At 32.0% G+C, this 26480-nt stretch overlaps 1 protein-coding gene across 1 annotated transcript in view; it reads right to left on the bottom strand.

Moving 5' to 3' along the window:
• Positions 1-18: 18 nt before the first annotated feature.
• LOC145246668 (nucleoside diphosphate kinase 7-like) overlaps positions 19-26480 on the bottom strand; it is a 51553-nt gene continuing 25091 nt past the window's right edge. Inside the window, exons 5-9 of the mRNA XM_080108382.1 lie at positions 21485-21639; positions 16306-16452; positions 6437-6672; positions 1713-1820; positions 19-131 (exon numbers count right to left, since the gene is read on the bottom strand). Coding sequence (XP_079964508.1) covers positions 99-131; positions 1713-1820; positions 6437-6672; positions 16306-16452; positions 21485-21639 — 679 coding nt within the window. The 3' untranslated portion in view covers positions 19-98. The remainder of the gene's footprint in view (positions 132-1712; positions 1821-6436; positions 6673-16305; positions 16453-21484; positions 21640-26480) is intronic.

Raw genomic sequence — 26480 nt, 5'->3', positions numbered from 1 at the left:
ACACAAAAACGATTGATATAAAATAAATGATGTTTTATTCCAAAAGTGAAAATAATATCATATGTCAAAAATTATTGGAAGAAATCACTGTTTAGCAATCATCGATCAAGAATTTGAAAGAAATATTCCACCTGTAAAAGCAAAAAAAAAAAATATATATATATATAAATATAAACAATTAAATTAGATAAGAGTCTTTATTTTATAAAAACAAAGCTATAACCAATTTACCAATATTTTAAAATATAAACATCAACTGAATTTTCTTTTTATACCTTTCCTTTTCTTTTTTAAATAATCTTTTTTTTTTTCTTAAATATAAAATAACCTTGCTGGATTTTCAAAGTCAGACCCATATAGGAATCTGTCTGATATATCGATATTTGATTAAAAATAGTCTTTTTTAAATAATGTTATTTTGAATCTTTAATTATAAAATCATTGGATGCAAACAGCTTTAAAACCTTTCAATCTTTTTTAATACGTGAGGATTTGAAAAGAATTTTGAAGCCAAAAATTATTTTCAATTTGACAGCTTAAATGTTTCTAAATTCCATTCATTTTTTTTTAAATTATTAACAAAAGATTAAAATGACTGATTTATTTATGAAGAAACCAAAATGCATTCTGATGGATTTTTTGTAAACATTTTTAAATAGGATTTGAAAAAAACTTTATTCTATGCTATTTCATTTTTTTAACTTCAATAAATATTTGATTAATAGTAAATATCAATATTAATCCAATTCTCGTCGTCGTAAGAAAATAAAAACACGTACATAGAGTTGTGGTTCATCAGCATCATCCTCATTTTCCAGTTTATTTTCTTACTTCCCTTGGTCAGAGGTTTAATGTTTTCTGACAGCATTAAATGTCAATCTTCAAACTTGGCAATCTTAAGAATTGATTTTATTCAAATTCCACTAAGATCCTTATTATTTTCTTGGGCACTCCATCTCAAGGTCTCTGCATTCTTTTATCCAAGAGTTGCTCCTTTCAATATGGCCAAACAAACATAGTTGACTGATCATTATGGGCTCATCAAACTTTGGTATATTCAGTCTCAACAGCAGGAAATCACAGCTGATATGCTGGGTGTGATATGGTCCTACATTGCATATACATCTGATTATTGTTCAGTTCTTGCATTGAAAATGAGTGAGAACATATTCTGCATAGGCTACAAATGGTTTTATGTTATTGTTTTTGTTATATATTACTAAATGGGGAATTATTTCCATTTAAAATCCATTTAGTATTTACATGTAAAATTGAGAAAAACACATCTGAAATGTGTTAGCATTATATGAATAAGCCAAAGCAAAACAAAATAGCAGCTGAATTTTATCTGATATCGTGTTTATCTAAAAACGAAGCGTGTTTTTTTCTCAATTCTACATGCAGAATACTAAATGGATTTAAATGGAAACGATTCCTATTTAACAACAACAAAAACATTTTAAGTCTATACAGAATTGCTTTCATGTTCTTAATTTACGCAACCTTTAACACTTACCAACGAGCGAGTGAGGACTAGATGGGGGCCCAGCATTCACCTCCATACAGCTTCATGTTTCTAGCACAGTTACTACATTCCCTCCTCCTGCCCTACCATGAGAGAGGTAGCTTGCAGTATCAAATTGTCTTATAATTTTATTAATGTAGAGATTATGATTGCTTCCTTTTATTAAAGACATTAATTTTGAACTTACTTCCAGCAGTCCATCTGTGGGGAGGTCAGTACAGTGAACTGCATTCTTGATTTTTGTTTTTCCATACAAGGCACGTAAAGATCTTGGACGAAGGTGACGGGCAATCTCCTAGAAAATATATGGCAGCATAAAATGAAATCTATTATCATTTATTGTATTTGAATTATTTACTTTAAATTTATCAGTTAGGCTAAAATATCTTTTGATTTAAGCTTTTATAATAAAATATGTATATCATGATATAAAAAACTTACACACATCACATACAAAAACTATACACATCACATACAAAAACTATACACATCACATACAAAAACTACACATCACATACAAAAACTACACACATCACATACAAAAACTACACACATCACATAAAAAACTACACATCACATACAAAAACTATACACATCACATATAAAAACTATACACATCACATACAAAAACTATACACATCACATACAAAAACTATACACATCACATACAAAACCTCTACACATCACATACAAAAACTATACACATCACATACAAAAACTATACACATCACATACAAAAACTATACAGATCACGTAAAAAACCTGTAATATTATATGTAAAAACTATTGTAACATATGCGACAAAAAGTGGGGGATTAAAGTAACAAATAGATGTAGGGGTATGAAAGGAAACTTACGATTAAAACAAATATCGTTTATCTTTGTAACACGTAACAAAAAAGGGGGGATATAAGGGAATTTATGAGGAAGCAAAACCCAAGTATTTTATCGCACATGTAACACGGGCAAAAAGAAAACAAAGAAGACACGGGAATCAAACACGATAAAAACGTGAAAAGGAACGAAACAAAACACCAGTGATAATATTTTCGAAATTATATTTTATTATGAAACACTAAACTTTGATAGGGAGGGGATAATGAGATTAAGTAAAAATAAAAAAAAACAAATTATAAAGATGGGGAGGGGTACCTTTGTATACTATTCGAAGATGCCAACGAGAAATACATCAATATAAGAAAATATATCAGTCCAAACAAAACAATGGTAATATAAACACGTTGACTTAAATATATGAGCGAGAGGTAACTCACGGTTTTTTATGCTTCTTTTATTTTTTATTTTTTCTTTCAACTTTCAAAGCGAACTTTGACCTTCATTTTATTTGCCTCGGGCAATAGTTCATACCACGTGGTATTCCTATCGTATCCATTCAATATTTCGGAGTATCCTGCCTTCTGTGTTCATGAAATTAACATCCTGTATTCTGATGACGCCAGCTTTTTCTCCCAAGCATTATTTCTTTCCTTTCGCTGTTGATATGGAGTTCCTCCCAGGCATTACTTTGTTTCTTTCGCTGTTGATGGGGGGGGGTATCCACATCTTTGTTCATCTGTCACTGGGTGAAACGATGGAAAATTTTCCATGTGCGCACGCCTTGGCGCGCCGGCCAAGTAGTAACTGTCCTGTACCAAAAGGTCTTTCTTCCTCTTTTTTCCCCTCTCTCTTTCTCTCTCTCTCTCTCTCTCTCTCTCTCTCTGCTCTTCTTAGTACATTTCTTAGCCCTTTCTTTCCTTTATTCTTCGTTGCCTAGCAACCCGCACGGGTCGATGGGTTTCTGAGCAAATGACCTGGTCATTGGCCACCTGGGTAATAGACACCTCTTCCACCTCTCTCCTTCTCTTCTATACTCATTGCCTCTTTCTCTCTCTTTTTCTATACTCTCTTTTTCTCTCTCTCTTGGAAACTGTTTATTTGACTCAGTGATAAAATAAAATAACAAAAAAAAAAAAAAGATACATTTCTCGTTGGGCCGAAATTAAGTATTTCAATTTTTGATTAATTACGTAATCCAATTTATGGGTTACATCACACTATGCATTTCTGAATTTTTTGAGAAGATTAATTATTCATATTCTTTAGATTCTTCAAACAATTATAAGAAAGATTGCACATCTAAAAACAAAAATTAGGTTTAAGAATTCATACTAAAAATGTTTGCAAGAACCCGTGGCATAGTGGATCAAGTACTTATTGAAATCCACTTGTAAAGTTACACTCTTCTAGAGGTTGAAGGTTCAATCCTCAGTATAGGCAATACAAGATGAGAACAATAGTCTGAGTAATCTATAAATATAAAAGCGAAAATGTATGTATGTATGTATGTATGTATGTATGTGTGTGTGTTCGCTTTTCGCTATGTGTCTACAAAAGGCTTTTTTCAGAGAAGCGGTTGCTCGCTTCACAACTTTTTAAAACTTTTTATATCACATATAAATCGTAATATCTCACAGTTAACAACGAAGCTCGCCTGTCTATTTAATTTGCTCGATTTTGGGAAGATAAATATTCAACATTTGTCGCTCGCCACATGTGGGTTAGTCTTTTTCCTATAACATCTTGGGGGGAAAAAAAAGCGTTCAACAGTAAATGAAATCCCGCAGTCAAACTTGACCTCATTAACTCATTAAAATGGGCACCTGCTAAATCCAAGTAATTAAATAAATTCAAACGTGTTTCCGTTAGCATGTCGCGGTGGGGCAATGGTTAACGTCGCACGTTTTTTTTTCACACTTTTATTTACAACTTTGCCTCAACGGTTCGGGTTCGATCCTCATACTTACTTTTTTTTTTAACGCCCCCCCCACCCCCGGAGTTTCCACACACACCTCCAAACACCTGAGCAACGCTGGGTACCCCTCGCTAGTCTAATATATAAACGGCTATATGTCTGTCTGTCTCTATATTTTCAAACTCTATCTCCTCCGAAACTAAAAGTCGTTCTTTTATGGGTCTTTAGCCGGTTAAAAATGTTTTTAAGGGTTAAAAATGGAAAAAAAATCGTTAAACATTTTGTACATTCATTGTTGCAATATTTTGGACTTGTAATGGGGTATGATCCCACACAGTCGGACGATTCTATTTATAAACGATGCTGACAAATCGAATTAATTCACGTTCTGCTACCAACCAATCAGAAACCAGAATTGCTTCATAAATATTAAACCTTTTAAGCAATTTCACATGTTTTTTTCCGTCTCGACACGGTAAGAATATTTTGCTCTGTGGAACTGTCGACTGGAAACAAGTCACCTCTCAGGACTTGTGTGTAACAACGAACCATCGGAAACTGTTCTGTCTACTGCAAACCAGTCACCTCTTAAGACTTGTTTAGAACAACGAACCATCGGAAACTGTTCTGAAACTAAAAATGACTTACACTTCTAGATTCATCTTAGTTTATTTTTAATCTGTTTCTATGCGTGCCACATTGATATAGTGGTAACGTCACCAGCTTTGAATGCTACAGTTTCGGTTTCGATTCTAGCTGATAGCACCTAAATACTTTTTTTTTACTTTTGAAATTACGACTCTAAAATAATATATATGAAATCTGGACAAAATATCATATTTAAGTGTATTTTACAATCGGGCAAAGCCAGATGCCCCCCGCTAGTACAATTTATATACCTTCATTTTGAAAATTGCGAAGAACAATACCTCGTCTTTAAGTGTTTTTGTTTTCAATTATTTTTGTTATAAAAAATCTCAAGAGCTTTTAAAATATAAAGAAAATGGTAAAACTAGTTTTGCACCATTCTCTGCCCCCAAAATGAGATTCCATTATTTTAGGGCGATTACATGTAAACAGCCTGAAAAAGTAAGCAGTAAAAAGAAACAAAACAAAATAAAACAAAGCAAAACAATATTTTGCACGTTAGAGGCAGAGATTACTTTTGCACATAAATTTAGTGCAACATGATCACCTACTTGTGGACCAGATAACATTTTTTAAAGAAATGTTTTTGAAAACACTACATGATCTGGAAGGAGGTGATCATTATCGCCTGCTGGACAAATAGCATAATACTTAGTTTGCGGCATCTTATCATAACAAAGCTGTTTAAAAACGTTTAGTTGAAACCACTGTCAATAATTTCCCCCACTCTTTATCTGTGCCTAAATCAAAACGTAAATTCCATGAACAAAGCTTCTTTCTTAGAACTGCACGCATGTGGAACTCTTTTCTATTTGCCTGCTTTCCAGCTGACAACAACTTGGTTATCTTCAAGTCCAACATAAACAAATTCTTGATGAACTGCCCCCTTAAGTAATCCAATTTACCAAATTTCCATTTCTAATGATTACTAGAATATTATCCCATTGAATACTGTACACTCTATAACTCTTATCCTTGAGTAGCCTCCGGACCTTGATAAGTGGTGACTCCCATGTAAAAAAAAAAAAAAGTGGGTTACTTTAGGTTTAAGATATATGAGGAAGTGATCCCCACTTTAAAGTATGAAATATTGTTTTTTTATGTTTTATTTCTTTATCGTCAGCTTTTCAAGGCTGTGTATATTTAATCGCCTTAAACAGCCTAAAAAGAGTAAAATTTCATTTTTCTGAATTTTTTTAGATGAGGATTGATAATTTGTATTATTTGAATTATTCGGATTACTGTTCTCATCTTGAATGTTATTCACACAACATTTCGGTTGATGTAACCTTCAGCCTTCTTCAGGTGTATCTTATCGAACTCAGGAATCGCCATGGAATTTTAAACGTTATCCTATGAGGGAGAAGCAGGCTATCATTCCATTGTGTAAATAAGACACAAAATGAGAACAGTAGTCCGAATAATCCAAAGTAGAACGCCATCTTTCTTTTAAAGAGAATCAACACATGAAGCAGAATTCCAATAATGTTGTAAAAAAAATTTATACTTACAGGGTCAGCAGGACCAACAAACTCACGAAACGTTGTCGGAGCATCTGTGGCACGAATCGCAATGGCAATGCAGGGCCCCGAAATCATCTCATTGACCATGGTTGTATACTCGGGGACAACCCCTTTGTACACTTCAAGAAATTCTTCAGCATTTGCTCGTTCAAGAGAAAACATTTGTAAAGCTGTGATTTGAAAGCCGGCATCGAAAATTGCATTCACAATGTTCCCAGTAACACCTGGCAAAACAGAAGTAAAAAAAATTGAATATCTATATTATATTTCTCTTATTCTGTCTATTCTATTTTTGTTGGAAACTACTGGGTTAATCTGGCTGAAATTTTGTATGTACCTTTATTATAAGGTGCAGTGAACTAATTATTATGGTATCTGTTTGATGTAAAGGTAGGAATTAACAGAGATTAGTCACCACAATATCATATTTACAATAGAAATTTTTTTGGAAACTACTTGAAATTTTGTATGGACCTTTGTTATGATAAGGTGCAGCAGACTAAGTATTATGTTATTTGTTCCATGCACATTAATAGGAATTAGTATTTACGTAACAGAGCTGCTGATGCTGGGTTAGCAGTCATATGCAAATGACCAAGCCGGCTGTGCGATGTGATAATAGAGATAAAAATGACACATGTGTTCAGAGAAATAGGTATTCAAGATGTGTTCGAAATGCAAAGGATTCGATCTGGCAACCTTGAACAAGAATATGAAAGTGACCATCCTTTGATGTAGCCTCATTTTCAAATATCATTATAATGATATATAATCATTGTTATAATGGTGTGAGACAGGAACTCATAACAATTTCAATGTGCAGTGGTTCTTCACCAAAGAAAGAAGTCAGTGAAATGTTACATAAAAAAAGACAGCATTCAGAAGAAACAGGGCCAAAAAAAAAAAAGGAACATTGTTTTCCCAAAGATGCTGGACTGAAGAGTTAAATTAAAGATTGTCTCTTACAATGTGATTTTATTGTTTGCATGGAACTATGTAGCACAATATTACTTTCTGCATGTTTATTACTTATTAATTTATCTCATTTGTGTCAGTTCTATATTTAAAATATAATGGACACTATTTTCATAGAAACCTTAATAAACTCATATTTGCTGTGTGTTATTGGTTTTTCTGTGCAAAAATACTAATTTTTTGTGCTATCCAGAAAAATATCAGCTTCATCAAAACATATTTGTTGATTAAATATATTTTTCATTCTGTGGAATTTCCATGAGTCCTGTGAGTTAATATTATAAAATGAGGAATCATTCAAGTAAAAAATTTCTGTTCTGTTTTTAGATAAACATGACAACAGATCAAATTCAGTATCCATTATGTTCTGACTTAGCTTATTCACAAAATGTTAACACATTTCAAGCGTGTTTTTCTTAATTTTACATGCATAATACTAAATGGGCTTTAAAAGAAATGATTCCTCATTAGTTAATATTGCATTCTTCTCTGTCCACAACCTTTAGACATTACCTAAATATATTGTTTTTACAAAATTCTTTTTCCTAGGTTAAACCATTTTTTTTTTCTCACCTGAGCAAATATACAAAAATAATAAAAATTTATATATATATATATATATATATATATATATATATATATATATATATATATATTATTTATTAATAATTATTATGTGCATAAAAGTAATCATCTATATACATGCATGTTTCAGAGCTACTCCTCATCAATATAGCTAGACTTTATTTAGTACGGAAAGGCTAATAAAAAAATAAATAAAATTCAACAATCTTAAATTTAGAAGCGATAAAAATCGTGCATAAAAATTGGCAAGGGCCCGGTGGTTGCATGGTAACACACTAGACTACTTATCGAGCTGTTGGAGGTTCGATCCTTGTCAATAAAGTCTAGCTATACTGATGAGGAGTAAACTCTGAAACATGCATGTATATAGATGACTTACTTTTATACACATAGTAATTATTGATAAATAATATTTAAAGTAAATAAAAAAGTAAATACGTCCTAAAAAAATGTGGGTGGAAAAAATGTAAACAAAGGGCAAATAACTCCTTTCTTATAATATAAACGTTCAGGGAGTGAAAAAGAAGGAAATTTAGTACGGAATCGCTTACAAAAAATTTTTTTAAATTCAACAATCTTGTGTGTGTATATATATATATATATATATATATACTAGCATGTAGACCCGAAGTTGTCCAGGATTGAATGATGATTAACAGATGTTTCACACACTCATATTTTTATTGTCATCGAAATTTGTGAAATCACTAATTTTTTTAAACAAATTAATTGATTGCCTGCTCCAGTTGGAAACCCATCTCCATACACTGGGAGGAAGCTTCACATGCCTCCCCACAGTGACTTAGTCCAATACAATATTTGATATTCTGATACAAAACATATCTAAGAACACAGCCAGGCACATAAAGTAATTTTGTATGAAATTTCATGAAAATCGGCCCAACCGTTTTGGAGTCTATAAGAAACAAACTCACAAAGTTCTGTTTATATAATAGTAGATATATATATATATATATATATATATATATATATATATATATATATATATATATATATAACTATTTCATTTATTCACATAAATTTACTATACGAAAGTATAGATTTATGCGTAAACTTTAAGTATTTACTTCAAAAGTGCTCAATACGTAGGTAGAGCTAGTTAGTAATTTATAAAATATATATGGCGATTAAGCTACACTGAATATTCTGCGTTTCATCCAACTATAGGATTCGTCAGGCTTATGCGCGAATTCTGTCGTTGCTTCTTGTTTTTATACATGTTGAGGATTACTAGTTGGCCACTCAGCTTTCTAGTATCCACCGCGCCCCTTCCTACCAGCCAATGGGCATGCATTTTATCAAACAAAGGATCTGTTTTAGAGCTAGGTTAGTGGTTTTAGGTGGCCGTTCTGCTTTCTTTTTTTTTTTTTTTTTTTTTATATACATATAAATATACCTATGTGTACACAATAATGCACATATATATATATATATATATATATATGATGAAAATAATGGAAATAGTATTCCGACAAAATAGATAAAATAAAAAAGGAACAAACCGTATTATGTGTTCACCAACGTTTCATCTTTATTTCGAGAGGAAGTCTCGAAATAAAGACGAAACGTTGGTGAACACATAATACGGTTTGTTCCTTTTTTATTTTCTCTATATATATATATATATATACATACACACATATGCGTGTGATCGTTTATGTATATTCATGTTTATTTAATTTATTTATTTGTTTGTTTTCTATTGTTATTGTTAGTTTTAAAGCTATTTTGTATCGCTATCCTAGAGTGAGTTTTATTTTGTGAACACAGTTGTTTGCTATTTCCCGCCTACAGTTTAATAGATTTTGAGGTTCTTTAAAGTACAGGATAGAAAAATTTTCATGGAGGCATAATTTACATGGGTCGTCTAAATGTCTGCATGTGGTAGCTTGTCTTATTATTTTCCATTCGACTACCGGCGAATGTCCGCTTTCTTTGAGTTCCCAGTATTTATTCACTAGTGTTGTTTTTATACGGTGTTTTTTATTTTTGAATGTGCTTTTGTGGTCATAGTATCGGGTTTTGAAATCTAAGGAAGTCATGCCTATGTAATATTTTTTGTTATTCGGGTTTTCTTTTGCAAATATTGTTGCTTGATAGACTACGCTTTTTGTTAGACATTTGTTTTGGACTGGGCAAAGTGTGCGGTGTCTACAATTGCATTTATCTTGTTCGTTATTAGTATTTTTATTTATGGTATGGTTGTACTTGTCCGGGGTTGGTTTGTTATTATTATTATTATTATTGTTATTATTGTTATTATTATTATTATTATTATCATTATTATTATTTCTGCTAGTGTTGTTTTTATTTCTGTCCTGGTGTCTACTTTTTTTATTGTTTATTTTGTTGTTGTTTACATTGTTTTCATTTAGTAAACCCTAAGTCCAACCACCCAGCATCAATTATAAAACATATTCCTAACTCGATCGTAAGTAGACTCAGTAATAACTCAAGCGATGAAAATGCATTTAACAGGTCATCCAATATTTACGAAACAGCCCTAAAAAACAGTGGATACAAAAGTATAGATATCAAATATAAACAACAAAACACCAACAACTATAATAAAATTAAAAACAGAAGAAAAAGAACTATAATTTGGTATACGGCCCCATACAATCAAATGTTAAAAACAAAACTTGGCAAGAAATTTCTAGATCTTATTGAAAAACACTTTCCCGCAACCAACCCCTTACACAAAATCTTCAATAAAAATACCTTGAAGTTATCTTACAGTTGTTGCGAAAATTTAGAGATGATAATTAAGGCACATAATAACAAAATACTAAATGAAAACAATGTAAACAACAACAAAATAAACAATAAAAAAAGTAGACACCAGGACAGAAATAAAAACAACACTAGCAGAAATAATAATAATAATAATAATAATAATAATAATAATAATAATAACAAACCAACCCCGGACAAGTACAACCATACCATAAATAAAAATACTAATAACGAACAAGATAAATGCAATTGTAGACACTGCACACTTTGCCCAGTCCAAAACAAATGTCTAACAAAAAGCGTAGTCTATCAAGCAACGATATTTGCAAAAGAAAACCCGAATAACAAAAAATATTACATAGGCATGACTTCCTTAGATTTCAAAACCCGATACTATGACCACAAAAGCATATTCAAAAATAAAAAACACCGTATAAAAACAACACTAGCGAATAAATACTGGGAACTCAAAGAAAGCGGACATTCGCCGGTAGTCGAATGGAAAATAATAAGACAAGCTACCACATGCAGACATTTAGACGACCCATGTAAATTATGCCTCCATGAAAATTTTTCTATCCTGTACTTTAAAGAACCTCAAAATCTATTAAACTGTAGGCGGGAAATAGCAAACAACTGTCTTCACAAAATAAAACTCACTCTAGGATAGCGATACAAAATAGCTTTAAAACTAATAACAATAGAAAACAAACAAATAAATAAATTAAATAAACATGAATATACATAAACGATCACACGCATATGTGTGTATGTATATATATATATATATATATATATATATATATGTGCATTATTGTGTACACATAGGTATATTTATATGTATATAAAAAAAAAAAGAAAAAAAAAGCAGAACGGCCACCTAAAACCACTAACCTAGCTCTAAAACAGATCCTTTGTTTGATAAAATGCATGCCCATTGGCTGGTAGGAAGGGGCGCGGGGGATACTAGAAAGCTGAGTGGCCAACTAGTAATCCTCAACATGTATAAAAACAAGAAGCAACGACAGAATTCGCGCATAAGCCTGACGAATCCTATAGTTGGATGAAACGCAGAATATTCAATGTAGCTTAATCGCCATATATATTTTATAAATTACTATATATATATATATATATAAGTTTCGTGGTTAAATTTTAAATTCTGAAAAAACAACATATAGAGACATATATTCGATTTAAGATTTATTGTTTGAAAAAAGGAATATATAGAAGGGGTTATTTAAATTTCCTTAATCCATGGATTTTCAACAATGGCTCATATCATAAGAGGAAATGAAATGCAGTTAGCAAAATGTTCAGCTGCGAATGGACGCTAATTTTGCTTTTCAGCACAATTATTGAAAATAGTTTTTTGAGTGGCTGTGGATAATTATGTGGAAAAAGAGAAGTTGATACAACCTGGGTAATCCATTATTGGAAGGAGTCCAATGTCCTTCGGGGTTATAAATCCAGGTGGGCAGAAAATCAAATCGAATATATGTCTCTATATGTTGTTTTTTCAGAATTTAAAATTTAACCACGAAACTTATATATTGCTCTATTCTTAAATATTGAGCTTTTCCTTTTTGGCTAGGATCACCTTGAAAGTATTACTTCAAGTAATATCTATCAGGATTTTTCATCTGAATTCTATCAGTGTCTTATATATATATATATATATATATATATATATATATATACATACATACAAGAGAATGGCCTCAAATGCAATCTGAAGGAGTGAATATTGATGTCGATACCTGGGAAGCAAGTGCAGTTGATTGTAGCACTTGGTGGGAATTGGTAAAAACTGGCTGTGGTTTTCTTTGTGTCAAGAGGATGAAGTATACAAAGTTAAAAAGAGCACTTAGGAAAGTAAACCTAGAGAATTTGCCATGCGACCATGCGAATTGGATCCGTGAAACGTGTGAACTTGTTCTTCTTTCAAAGGCAGGATATGTAAACCATATAAAATCTCACATCGACAGACCATCGTCATCCAGTGTTTAGTAGCAACCTGATAGCACAGTGTGTGTTATATGCAGTAAGATATGTACGTCTGCACCTGGACTGAAAAAGCATATGGTTGTGCACAAAGTATTTCTCAACTGGATCCAATCAACCCTGTTAAAACTTTAACTTCTGTAAGTCATACCTGTCATTATCCTTGTAAATAGCTGCCAGCCTCCAAAGCCACCCGAGGACACATGAAGGGATATTTGATGCAGAACATGAAACTTGACACAGCAATCTGTAGAGATGCTGCAATTCTTTGGGTTGAACACTTTGTAAATACATTTTCACCCGACACGTATTCAAGCTATTAAGCGAAGCCCACTATAAATTTGTTTGTAAACAAGCTGATGGTTTGAGCACTGTTACAACAGGCGGGTATGGATTTAATACACACTTGAGGAGAAATATTTACAGCACTGACTCATGGTCCGATGGTTAGAACTGACGATGGTTGTAGGTTCAATCCATGGCTGGGAAAAGGTGTGTCTAGCCGCACTGAGGAGTTGTGATACAACAAAACAGTACTTTATGTGGATGACAATATATAAATATATATGAAGTACCATAGGATTACAGATTGTATAATGCTGTAAACATAAAGTCCAAATAAATATTAGTATCAATATTTATAAGACAATCCCAAGCAGATAAGGAAAGCTCAATATGTGAGATAGAGCAATAATAATGAATTTTAGGCAGACATACAAACATACATACATACATTTAAACAGACAGATGAGATTTATATAATAGATTACATTGGACTATTATATAGTAATGATTGAAAAAGTTTTTTTAAAAAATGACTCATGCACCAGCAAAATTGAATTGAAACCAAAACATTTAGCTTACAATTTACTTTTTCCTTTGATGATGTTAATGCCTGAGCAATAAAAACATGTTTGCTGCAAGGCTAAAAATTAAACCATGAACCAATAGCTATTACCTTACCCATGCATATTCATTAATTCCGTCATTTGATTTTAACCTGGCAAATTTCATTTCTTGAACTTTTACACTTTTGCATCGATTTCCCTGGCTAAAACTCAAATATAAAGTTTTGCATGGGTTAAAATACCTTATATATTAAGTTTCATGTCTGTAGACCAAAAACTGACAGAGGAGTTTGGTAGGCAAAATTTTTTAAACAAATATATATATATATATATATATATATGCATGCATAAATATATATAGAAAGAGGTTTGTGTTTACTATAACCCTTTTACGCAAATATTACACAAGTATAAATCATGTAGAATATCTGCATGAATATAATTGCACATAATAGTTAACTAAAGATGATTATCCCATCACAAAACCGACAAATCTATTAGGGAATTAATTAAAATGAATGTTGAAAAATGTGCAAATTAGCTAGATCTTTTGCAGATGAATGCAATTCCACCACCCACATATAACAAAGTTGTATTTTCTTTTTAAAGAAACAGAAAAAAGGGTTTTTAATATGAATATCAATACACAAAAAAAATCCAAATTTATAGGGATATATGTATACATATATATATATATAAGATGATTGCAACGTCTTGTCAGACGAGTGCCACTCCCTCAGACACTGAAAGTTCATGAGCCTGAAAAATGACATATAGTCCTGCCAGCGAATTCACATGCTCAAGCAGACATGACACTAAAGACGGTCATTGTTATACATACATATATATACACGCACACACACATACATACATATGTACACATATCACACACATATATACATGCGTACATACACAATACACAGTACGCACACATACATATACATACACACACATGCAAACATAAACAAGACGGTCATTGGTATGCATACATATAAATATATACATGCATACATACATACATACATACATGTCTATAAGCATACGCTCATATATACTCATATACATACACAATGCATAATACACAAACATACATATACATACCCACATTCATACATACACATATGCATACATATACATCCACATATACAAATACATACACACATATACTTACACATACATATACGTACACATATGCACATATATATACATACACTTACCTACATATACATACACATCCATATATATGCATTCACATACATGCACACATACACATACATATACATACACACCTGCATACATACACATACATGCATATACACACATACATGCATACAAACATTTATAAATGTATATATGCACACACACAAACATATATACATATACATACATATACACATAGATATAAATACATATAAACTCACATGTACATATATAAATATACACACACATACATATATAAATATACATACACATACATAGATACATATAATGATGGCAGAATAATTGTTACATGCATCCAGCATTACAGGCGTACACACGTCACAGCTTTTTTATTGCCACAGGACTTTTTTTCTTTTTTTTTTTATAATAGACAAATGCCTGAGAGAGTATCTATACAAAGATGATGTTACAGAGTTTTAGCTTTGTACGACAGCTAAATCTCTCTCTCGGTTCAAAATGTTGACATCCAGCAACAAGCAAGAGCAAGATAGCCAGCAACAAGTCAAACTGCATATATATTAATATTTAATATATGTCGATTGGACTGTTTATATATATATACATACATATATACATACATACATATATATAAATTTTGCTATATTTGTATATTCGTCAAGGTGAAAATCTAATTTCACCTCAGGAAAAAATTTAATTCACCTTGCTCTATTAAAAAATATACCTAATTGTGTGCGAGATTTATTTTTTAAAATCTTTTCACTAAATTTTCAGCATCATCAAGAGAGATATTAAAAAAAGTCTGTTCCATATTTAGAAATAGTATTATTTTGAAACGCTTATTTCAATGGCTTGATCCATCTTCTCTCTAGTAAAGTAGTTAATCTTGATGATTCTAATATAAAAAGGTTAACATTAACAAGATTGGACATACAATTTTATCCTTTAGGTTTCCTCCCCGGACTTAGCAACAGCAACAGTGAGTGACGGTGAGTCAGTGGTTAACAATACAAACTAAGAACCTGGGTGTACCAAGTTCAAATTCAGTTTGTTCTATAGAAACACTTTCACTTATTGATGCTGACAACCTTCATGTGGTCTCTCCCCATAAATACCCAATATTCTTCTAGAAAGAATTCTTAATAGAAAGATATTGAGGAAACAAGTGCCAACAAATCCATAATAAATGCTGCTCAACAACAACAAAATGAGAGGAAAAAATTTTTTAAATGACAAAATAACAAAGTCTTCTTTGATAAGGATGGGTTCTACTGAAAGTTTCAGAAAAAATGATTTTTCATTTAATAAAAAAATTATAACAGCATTACTTGGTTTTCTAAAATTTTCAAATTTAACTTCACAAAAAACTTTTATTTATTTATTTACTTTTTCTTTTCCAAACAAGACATATTGACAATGGGATGGAAACGAAATAATGCTTTCAAAAGACATGACTAATGCCTTCTATGAAAAAAAATTATATTTTTCAACACTTCTGAAAAGGTTTACCTTCAAGGACAGCATGTGGCTTAATCACGCAGCATGTGCATTGCTCAAATATCGCAGTGTTTTTACGGACGGCACTTGAAGTAGGAAAAAAGAATTCAATCTGCTTTGCAGCTTCTACAGCACTTGATGAACCAAAAAATTTATCGCCTGGCAAGAAAAGGGAAACAAAGTTATCAATTACCTCAGATATTCATGAGAATCAAGATGGCATTTTTTGCAAAAGAAAAATTTGATAGCTGTCCTGAATTCTTTTTTCTTTTCTTTTAAAGAAAGTTTTTAACTTTTAATTTTTTGAGGGATTAAAAACCCTAATCCTTTGCATGCTTAGTGTTGTTGGCTTCTGTACATTTTTTTCTTTTTTTTTTTTCGTTTTTACAATACGAATAAAAAGATGTAGTTGCATGTTTGCTCAAGTTAGACGATACGAAATTTGAAAGATGTGAAAAACAAAATGTAAAAAGACAAACGACACTAATAGCAGTAAATTGTGTATCTCCATGTGTACTATTCAATGCATGTATACATGCAGCTATTTAATACATTTCTTTCCGTAGACTGGTAAAGTCTGTTATTACTAACCAGCATAGCATTACCACAGTCAAACAAGGGAATAATCTACCAGACATGTGTATTCAGGGTGATGATGTATGGGAATGAAACCTGGCCAATGAGAGTTGAGGACATGTGTTGCATGAAGTGAAATGGTATGATGGATGTACAATGCAACTATTAAAGATAAGCTTAGATCTGATGAACTCAGAGGAAGATTAAATCTGGACAGTATAAGGAGATGTGTTTGCAGAACAGGAGATTTCGATGGTATGTCCATGTTCAAAGAATGGATTCATTTTTCAGCTAGTATATGTAGAAAAGTTAAAGAAGGCCAAGAAAAACATGGGAGGAAGTGATTGACTTGAGAGAAAGACTGATAAATAAAGACTTGGTCTGAGATAGGTTAGTTTGAAAGTCGATCTCAAAAGCTGTCCAGCACATGCCAGCATGCAAAATGGACATTAAACTGAATCTGATGAAGTCTGGTGGGGTTGTTATCTTGTAACTTTTAATCTGTTGATGAATTTTTTAGATAGTGGGAGAAAGGGCGAATAATGTAAATAAAAGATGGACGATAAGAAAAGTAGTTTGTGAGGATTGGTTGCTTTATCAACCTTTTTCGGATCATTTAATGCCGAATCCAATAATTTTGGAAAAAACATTTTCATGCTTCAAGTTCTTTATATCTTCAAATATTTATTCATGGTTTATGCTTTGGTTGTTTTGTTTTATAGTATATCAATCCATTTCCAGTGCAATTATTTTGGAAAAAACGTTTTTATACTTCAGGTTCTTTATATCTTCAAATATTTATTCATCATTTATGGTTTGGTTGTTTTGTTTTATGGCATATCAACCCTTTTCAGGTTCAATCATTTTAGAAAGTTTTTATGTTTCGAGTTTTTTATATCTTCAAATATTTATTCATGGTATTTGGTTTGGTTGTTTTGTTAAGAAATCTCATAAGAGATGAGTAGTGGCTGAAGAGAGCTTGATATGGATATCTAAAATAGTTCTAATTATCGGGCTTGAAACCGACGGTACCAATGACTTATCTCATCTAACAACTTTCTGTACACAGAATACAAAATATAAATACGCTCTTATTTTTTGGATATCTTCGGATTTTCCTTTTAATTGAGCACTATGCTGGATTTCTTTTTCCACAAAAAACTAATCATATATATATATATATATATATATATATATATATATATATATATATATGTAGAGAGAGAGAGAGAGAGAAAAAGTTGAAAATTCTAAATATCTCATTTTTTCAAAGATCACTTGCCCTTTATTCTTACATCATGTACATTATTTTGTAATTGAGACGATTCCATTTTGTAATATTTCCTTTGTTATTCTTACTTGGAATGGTCCATTACATCCTCTAAAGTTAAAGTGTAGCCATAAAAACCATAAACGACGTAACAGCTGATTCCAAAGTGACACAAAACTATTTATACATAGAGAGATAAAAGGAGAGAATTTAAATGTCTCCTAAACACTATTCTTAAAAGGTCTCTCTTTTAAGCTGAATTAAGACTGCTGAGTTGCCTTCTCTTGTCTCTCGATAAAAGGAGTGCCGCTTAGAGTGATCTCCCTTTTGTTTGTTGTGATTGTAAATAGTTTCCTTTGATAAGATGGAGGTTTAGTTCAGACTGGGTGTCTGTGATAGGAATAAATTAACACATTATATCTTCAAAAGTTAAAGTTTAACCATAAAGGATGTAAAATAACACAAAACTATTTATATAGATACTGGACTGGCCGGGGTGGGGAGAGGGTTTGCCCTGTTGTTAAATATATTTTTATTCATGCAGATTTCATATTTATTATTTATACAGAGCTAATTCTTTATTGAATATTTTATTGTACCTAATATATAGCACTGATTTCAAAAAACAAAAAAAATGACTTGGATGCTATCAGCTAGAATCCATACCAAAACGTTTAGCTCTCCAGCCATGTTCACTACCGTTTGAACTATTGACAGATAGATAAGAAAGATATAAAATTAAACCACTTCAAGCTATGAATGAATTTGCACATGCGCAACAGTAATAGTAATGTGTCGGCAAGTTGAAATGAACATTTTACATTTCAACTTGCTGATATATTTCTGCAAGCATTTTTCATCCATCCAAACAAAGATTTTACTTGTTATAAACCATCCTTGGTTTATGATTACTATTTCCTGTTAATTTCAGTGTTATGTGGCGAGTAGTTTGAGAGTTTATTGGTTAAATATTTTCACACAGACATATCTATTGTTTTATTTATATAGAAAAGGAGAGAAGTTGAATGACTACTAAACACTATTTTCAAAAGGTCTCACTATACAACAGTTTATTAGGACCAGCTGGAATGCAGATACTTCCCCTACAAGTAAACCTGATATAGTATTCACAGCCATAATAAGATCAACTCGGTATCACTATCCACTGGCTTATGGTACATCTTCTCTAAGTGATGTTGCCTATAGTAATAGCACTAAGCTGGATACTCCACCAGAATAGATGAATTCTTGTCCTGGGATCCAGTGAGACCAAGAGACCACAAGAAAGATATACTATAACACAGTTAAGTGGTCAATTAGTATTGAAAGGAAAAATTAATTTTCTTTACTCAGTGTTTGAGATGTAAAGAAGAACTTTAATGCAACATTCAAATATCTATGTATTTCATATAGAGATCAAGTTTTAGCGGTCCTGGATATGACCTTAAACTATATCCGATGATGAGACCCCAGCTTGTGGGCTTTGGAGAGTGTGGAGCCACCCCTTAATTGCCATTGTTCCCAGGTCCATTCTGACCCGGAGTGGTAGTACCTGTTAGGGTCCCAAAGAAAGCAACTTGAAAAAAAAAAGATAGATTCTATTAAAAATATTTTCTTCAAAATCACTGGATTCGGCATTAAAATAACCTGAAAAGGGTTGATATGCCGTAAAACAAAAACAACCAACCAACCAACAATCAAGTTTTACCACTAAAAAAAAGAGCCTTTTGATTTCTCAGCACTTTGTGACCCCCTTGTTACGTCATTCAAATTTACGAATTTAGAGGAATGCCTAATTTTGGTGGACTTTTTTTTCGGGCAACTATAAGAAATTGTGCCACTTGAAAATTCCTGTGTTCTGCCATTAATGCAACTATTACAGCATGCCTTTTCATTCTCTGTGTTAGTTTATTATCTCCCATGATTGATTGTCTCGTGAGTGCAGAGTGAATGAGGCATAAAAAAAATGACTAAGCTCAGCATTTGCCCCACCTCCGCCCCCATTTAGCCCCAAAAGTCCCCAAGGGACGTCAAATCTTGGTGAAAATGAACAAACGGTGCAGTTTTAGGCCTTAACATATGTAAATCTGAACCATGCAAAAAAAAAGAAAATGAAATGACCATCATTTCTTCCCCCCTGCCTCACTTAGCCCCAAAAGCCTTAACATATTTAACTTTTTTACTTATATCATGTTTAATGTTTGTGCAAAATTTTAAAAAATTCCAAGGTGTAGTTATTGCGAAAAGTACGAACAGATGAACGGACAAGAGTGAATTTACAGGTCCACCCTCCTTTTGTTGGAGAACCAAAAACTAAAAGTTAATATACAGAAAAGAATTGGTAAAATAAATGATGTTCTCAAACACCAGATGCACCACATTAATATATATATATATATATATATATATATATATATATATATATATATATAGTAAATTATAAAAATATATATGGCAATTAAGCTACACAGAATATTCCGTGTTTCATCCATACTAGGATTCGTCAGACTTATGCCTATATATATATATATATATATATATATATATATATATATATATGACTACTTCATTTAATCACATAAATATACGAAAGTATTATTTTATGCATAAACTTGAAGTATTTACTTCAACAGTGCTCATTACATAGGTAGAGCTAGGTAGTAAGTTATAAAAATATATATGGCAATTCAGCTACACAGAATATTCTGCATTTCATCCACACTAGGATTCGTCAGGCTTATACTTAAAGTTTATGCATAAAATAATACTTTTGTATATTAATTTATGTGATTAAATGAAGTAGTCATATATATATATATATATATATATAATTATATACATAAATTAAAGTGGAAGTTCACATTGATAAATAACATGGAAGTTTGTTCATATTTTGTGAGTCTTAACAGAATAAATGGGATGCGTAGGCTGTAATAATTATTAAGTCTGACGATTATTTAACAGCTGTGACTTATTATATGTCAGAAAAGTCGCCATGAAAACTTCCCTACTCCAAAAAATTCATCTGATTAGAATTTATCATAAATTAATGCTCATTTAGTGTATATGGTTTTCATTCTAAGAAAATTTTAGTATGTACCGTGTTTGTCCCCCCCCCCCAAAAAAAAGCCTTTTGATTTGAGAACTTTGATTGAAGAAAAATGAAAACAAAAATAAGAGGAGAACCAAAAACCATGACATAACAATCTTTCCAATTCTATGTTTAGAAAAATGGGGAAATAGAAACTAATTGCGAATTCTAAAAATATTTTCATAAATATTTAATAATATATGTAATAATAAATACAAACGCAACGAGAATAAAACGAGTCAAACTGTCCTCACCTTTTCCATATCTTGCAGTTAGAGAAAGAGGAGAATTTGATAAAGCGTCTTCATCTCCTTTTGGTCCAATGAATTCATTCCAAACACTAATAGAATTATCTCCAAGCATTTCCATAGCAAGCACAGGTCCTTTAGTGACATAGTTCATTAGCTCCCTACAAACAATGGATATGTTACAATCATTTTAAACATTAGCATATGAGTGTCACCCAAGACAAACTATGTCTGTCTTCATTCATTTTATGCTTAAATTAGGTTCAATAAGCATTTTATATATATATATATATATATATATATATAAAAGATATTTTGTGGTATAAAATTTTATTAGTGTTTTAAAAATAATAAATGAAGTCATATCAAGTTGGGGACAATTATTACATAAAAAGAGAAGACGTTTATAAGCACATCTGGATGTTTAAGAAATACATCTGAGCATTTACAGAGCACGTTTGGGCACTTACCTCTTCATGAGTCAGTGACTGCATAGCATATGCTGGACAATAAATGTTGGGGCAAGGCATATTTGGATAGTTGTTTCCATATCATATACAAGGCCCACTCCAAGCACCAACTTATATATATATATATATATATATTTATATATATATATATATATATATATATATATATAAAGTAAGTTATGAAAATATATATGGCAATTAAGCTACACAGAATATTCCGCATTTCATTCTCATGAGAATTCGTCAGGCTTATGCGAAAAGTTGATGTCATCGCATGTTTATATATACGCATATGGTATTGAATTTTTTAGTTAGATCTATTTTTTTAATTAATTTATGCTTGCTAGGTGTTTGGATATTTTTAAGCGATGTTTCAGGAGCACACCTCCTATTGATCAGATAATCATTGTGTCTCCCCATATAATTAAACGGTGATAAAACAAAAACTGTTAGATATTCATGATTCACACTTGGTGGGCAAGTCACGCATAGACTGAAGTTTATTTATACAAAATATGGTTGGATTGTAGAAAAAAATGTGAATTTTATTACCAGTTTTGACAATGGTATTTTTGGAAAATCACTCTACATAAAAAATAATTTTTTAGATGAGGATTGATAATTTGGATTATTTGGACTACTGTTCTCATCTTGAGTGTTATTCTCACAACATTTCAACCAATGTAACCTCTGATTTTCTTCGGATCGTTCTGTTAAACTTGGAAATCTGCACAGATTTGTGGCATAACAGATAAAGTATTATGCAATATTCAATTCTAAGTGACACGCTTCTGAAGGTTGAAGGTTCAATCCTCAGTGCAGACGATACTAAGAATACAATTGTGGATTAATTAAGACTTCTATCCAGTCATGACTGACAGAACAAGAGCATGCTACCCCCGTAGATTAAATACAGGATTTCATTAAAAAATTCTGTGTAGATTTCAGAGCTCAACAGAAAGATTCCCGAGTTCGACAAGATACACCTGAAGAAGATTAGAGGTTACATTGATCGAAATGTTGCGCGAATAACACTCAAGATGAGAACAATAATCTGAAGAATTCAACTAATACAAAAGAACCAATAAGACGGTGTGTGCATAAAATGTTAGCTTTTTTCAAGTAAAATTTGTCAGAAAACAACATTGAAGTAGAATTTTGGTAAATCTATAAAAGTGAGATTGTGTGTGAGGACGACTCTCAACTTATATATACTCAACAAACTTTTGATCTACAGACTCGAAATTTGGTATATAGGGTATTCAGACATAAAAAAAAACTTTTTAATTGGTTTTCATCCATAAAAAGGTGCCGCTAAAAGGTCAAAATTTAAAAATTGGTTCTTTCTTTTTTTTTTTTTCTTTTTTTTTTACATGGGGATCACCACTTATCAAGGCCCGTAAGCCACTCGGGGATAAGGGTTATTTTGTGTACAATAATCAATGGGATAATATCATAGTAATAGTTGGTATTGGAGATTTGATAAAGCGTCTTACTTAAGGGGGCGATTAATCAGGAATTTGTTTATGTTGGACTTGAAGACGTCCAAGTTGTAGTCAGGTGGGAAACAGGCAAAACGGAAGAGAATTCCACAGGTGTGCACTTCTCAGAAAAAAGCTATGTTCATGGAATCTACGTTTTGATTTAGGCACAGATAAAGAGTGGGGGTTCTTGAGGATTATCAGATTTTTATCTGTTTGTCAACTGTTTCACGACTGCGCATGCACAAATCATTCACGTGACAGCTTCTTTATGTTAAGAATAAGTAGGTTTGAAAACACTTTTTAAAGATCGTGTCAAGCTGACCGAATGGTTATTGTACCTGACTCACAGTTTTTAGGTTTTGGTTTCGATCTCAGCTCAAGTATTTTTTTTTTTTCTTGCAAGAAGTGGATTGTTTAGAAAAAACATAATACTCGCATGCACATGTCTTAGTTTCTTTCCTTTCTTAATTTCATTTTTTTTTAAGGAATTTAACATTAAGTTTAATATCAAACAACACCAGGTACATGCGCTAGTATTTAAGTAATTCTAGCATTTTACTACTTATGTTGACTATGCTATAATCACATTGATTAATGTATACCCATTAATCCTTATCCTCGAGTGGCCTCCGGGCCTTGATAAGTGGTGATTCCTGTGTAAAAAAAAAAAATCAATAATCATGTATTTGTTTCCTACTATGAAAAGATACAGTAGTTGCCGAAAAAATGTTATTGTCTCTCCCTATTTAATATCCAAAAATTTATTGAATCTATCTATATATCTATAAAAGTGAATGTGTCTGTGTATTTGTGTGTCAGTCTGTGTACATTTCCCTATGCAATAACTGTCAATTTTAAGTCTACAGACTCGAAATTTGATATACAGCATATTGAGATTTGGGAAAATCTATGTGATCGGTTTTTGTCAGAAATTTGGCTGTTAAGGGGTCAAAGTTCAACGATTTGACCTTTGAGAACTCTACCAAACTCCTCCGACAATTTGGGGTCTAAACACTTGAAATTTTAGATGTAGGTTCCTTGGACATGGATCTAACTTAATAACTTGATTTGAGCCCAAAATAATAAATGTTAAGGGGGTCATAATAGGGGTAAAAGTTTAAAAAATTGACCGTTTTGTTTTGTTTTTTTTGCTCAGCATACACCTCCAAATACCCGGGCAACGCCGGGTACTCATGCTAGTATATCTATAAAAGTGAAACTGTGTGTCTTTGTACATTTCCCTACATAATAAATCCGTCAACTTTCAGTCTACAGACTCGAAATTTGATATACAGGGTAGTGAGATTTGGTAAAATCTTTGTAATCGATTTTTGGTCAGAAATTTGGCTGTTAAGGGGTCAAAGTTCAACGATTTGACCTTTGAGAACTCTACCAAACTCCTTTGTCAGTTTCGAGTATAAACACTTGAAATTTTAGATATAGGTTCCTTGGACATGGATCTAACTTAATAACTTGATCTGAGCCCAAAACAATAAATGTTAAGGGGTCATAATAAGGGTCAAAGTTAAAAAAAATTTGACCTCTGCAGTCTCTACCAAATTACTAAAAACAATTTCTGGTCTAAACATTTGAAATTTTACATAAAGGGTATTCAGAGATAGGGCAAGCTTTTTCATCGGTTTGGGTCGAAAATTCGAGCTACAAATATATAAATCTATGTATGTATGTTTGCATGTCTGCCTAAAACTTTCGACAGAGGCGATGGATTTTCACAAGATCAGTATCGTTTGGAAGCTCCACCCTTCAGATGACAAATACCAAAAAGTTGGCTAAAAACATTAATTTCTTCACCCTCAACTGGGCACTTTTCTACAGGGAGGGGTTGCTTTTTCGCCAATATTTTCGAAAGTCATCTCTTCTTTTTGATTGGCTAGCCTTAATTTAAACCTACGTCAATTCCGGTTTGGCAGTGGTCGTAACAACAAAGACGTCATGTTTTTTTACGTTCTTTTCCTCCTTCGTGGTACGGGTTCAAACCTGCCTTCCTACTACCACTTTTTTTTTTTTTTTTTTTTTGCTCAACACACACCGCCAAACACCCGACAACGCCGGGCACCCATGCTAGTATATCTATAAAAGTGAAATTGTCTGTGTGTGTGTGTGTGCATTTCCCTACCAAACTACTCTGTCAATTTTCAGTCTACAGACTCGAGATTTGACATAAGGGGCATCAAGATTTGGGAAAATCTTTTTAATTGGTTTTCGACCAGAAATTTGGCTGTCTAGGGGTCAAAGTTCAACGATTTAACCTTTGAAAACTCTACCAAACTCCTCCATAAATTTTGGGTCTAAACACTTGAAATTTTAGATGTAGATTACTTGGATATGGATCAAACTTTTTCATTTGATTTGGGCTCAAAACTATAAATGTTAAGGGGTCAAAGTTTTTAAAAAAATTGACCTCTGTGGTCTCTGCCAAATTATTTAGACAATTTTTGGTGCAAACATTTTAAATTTTACATAAAGTGTATTCAAAAATAGAGCAAGCTTTTTAATCAGTTTTTGGCCGAAAATTTTGCTGCCAAGAGGTCAAAGTTGAAAGAGTTGACCTTTGCAGACTCTACCAAACTCCTCCGCCAATTTTGGGGCTAAACACTTGAAATTTTAGATGTAGGTTACCTGAACATGAGTCAAACTTTTAATATATATGTGTATATATATATATATATATATATATATATATAAATATATATGCACATAAAGTTATGAACAGTACATAGGGTCCGAGCAAAACCGGACTAAACTGTTAGTTATAATTAAAGCAAAATTAAAACCAAACAAAAGAACATTTCTGAATTTTGGAGATGAACATTGATAATTCGAATTATTTGGATCCTTCAGACTACTGTTCTCCTACTGAGTATTATTTTTGCAATGGTTCAGTTGATATAACTTCTGACCTAGTTGAGGTGTATGTTGGCAAATTCGGTAATGTTTCTCGATCAAACTTGGGAAAGTGCATGGAATTTCGAACGACTTTTTTATTTGATTCATGCGGGTAACATGTTCTCGTTCAAAAGTATTTGG

This window comes from Euprymna scolopes, chromosome 24 (genome assembly GCF_053919585.1).
Source record: "Euprymna scolopes isolate OS-2025 chromosome 24, ASM5391958v1, whole genome shotgun sequence".
NCBI lineage: Eukaryota > Metazoa > Mollusca > Cephalopoda > Sepiida > Sepiolidae > Euprymna > Euprymna scolopes.
Note: the sequence above shows the minus strand (reverse complement) of the source record. Positions and strands in the feature narration are given on the sequence as shown.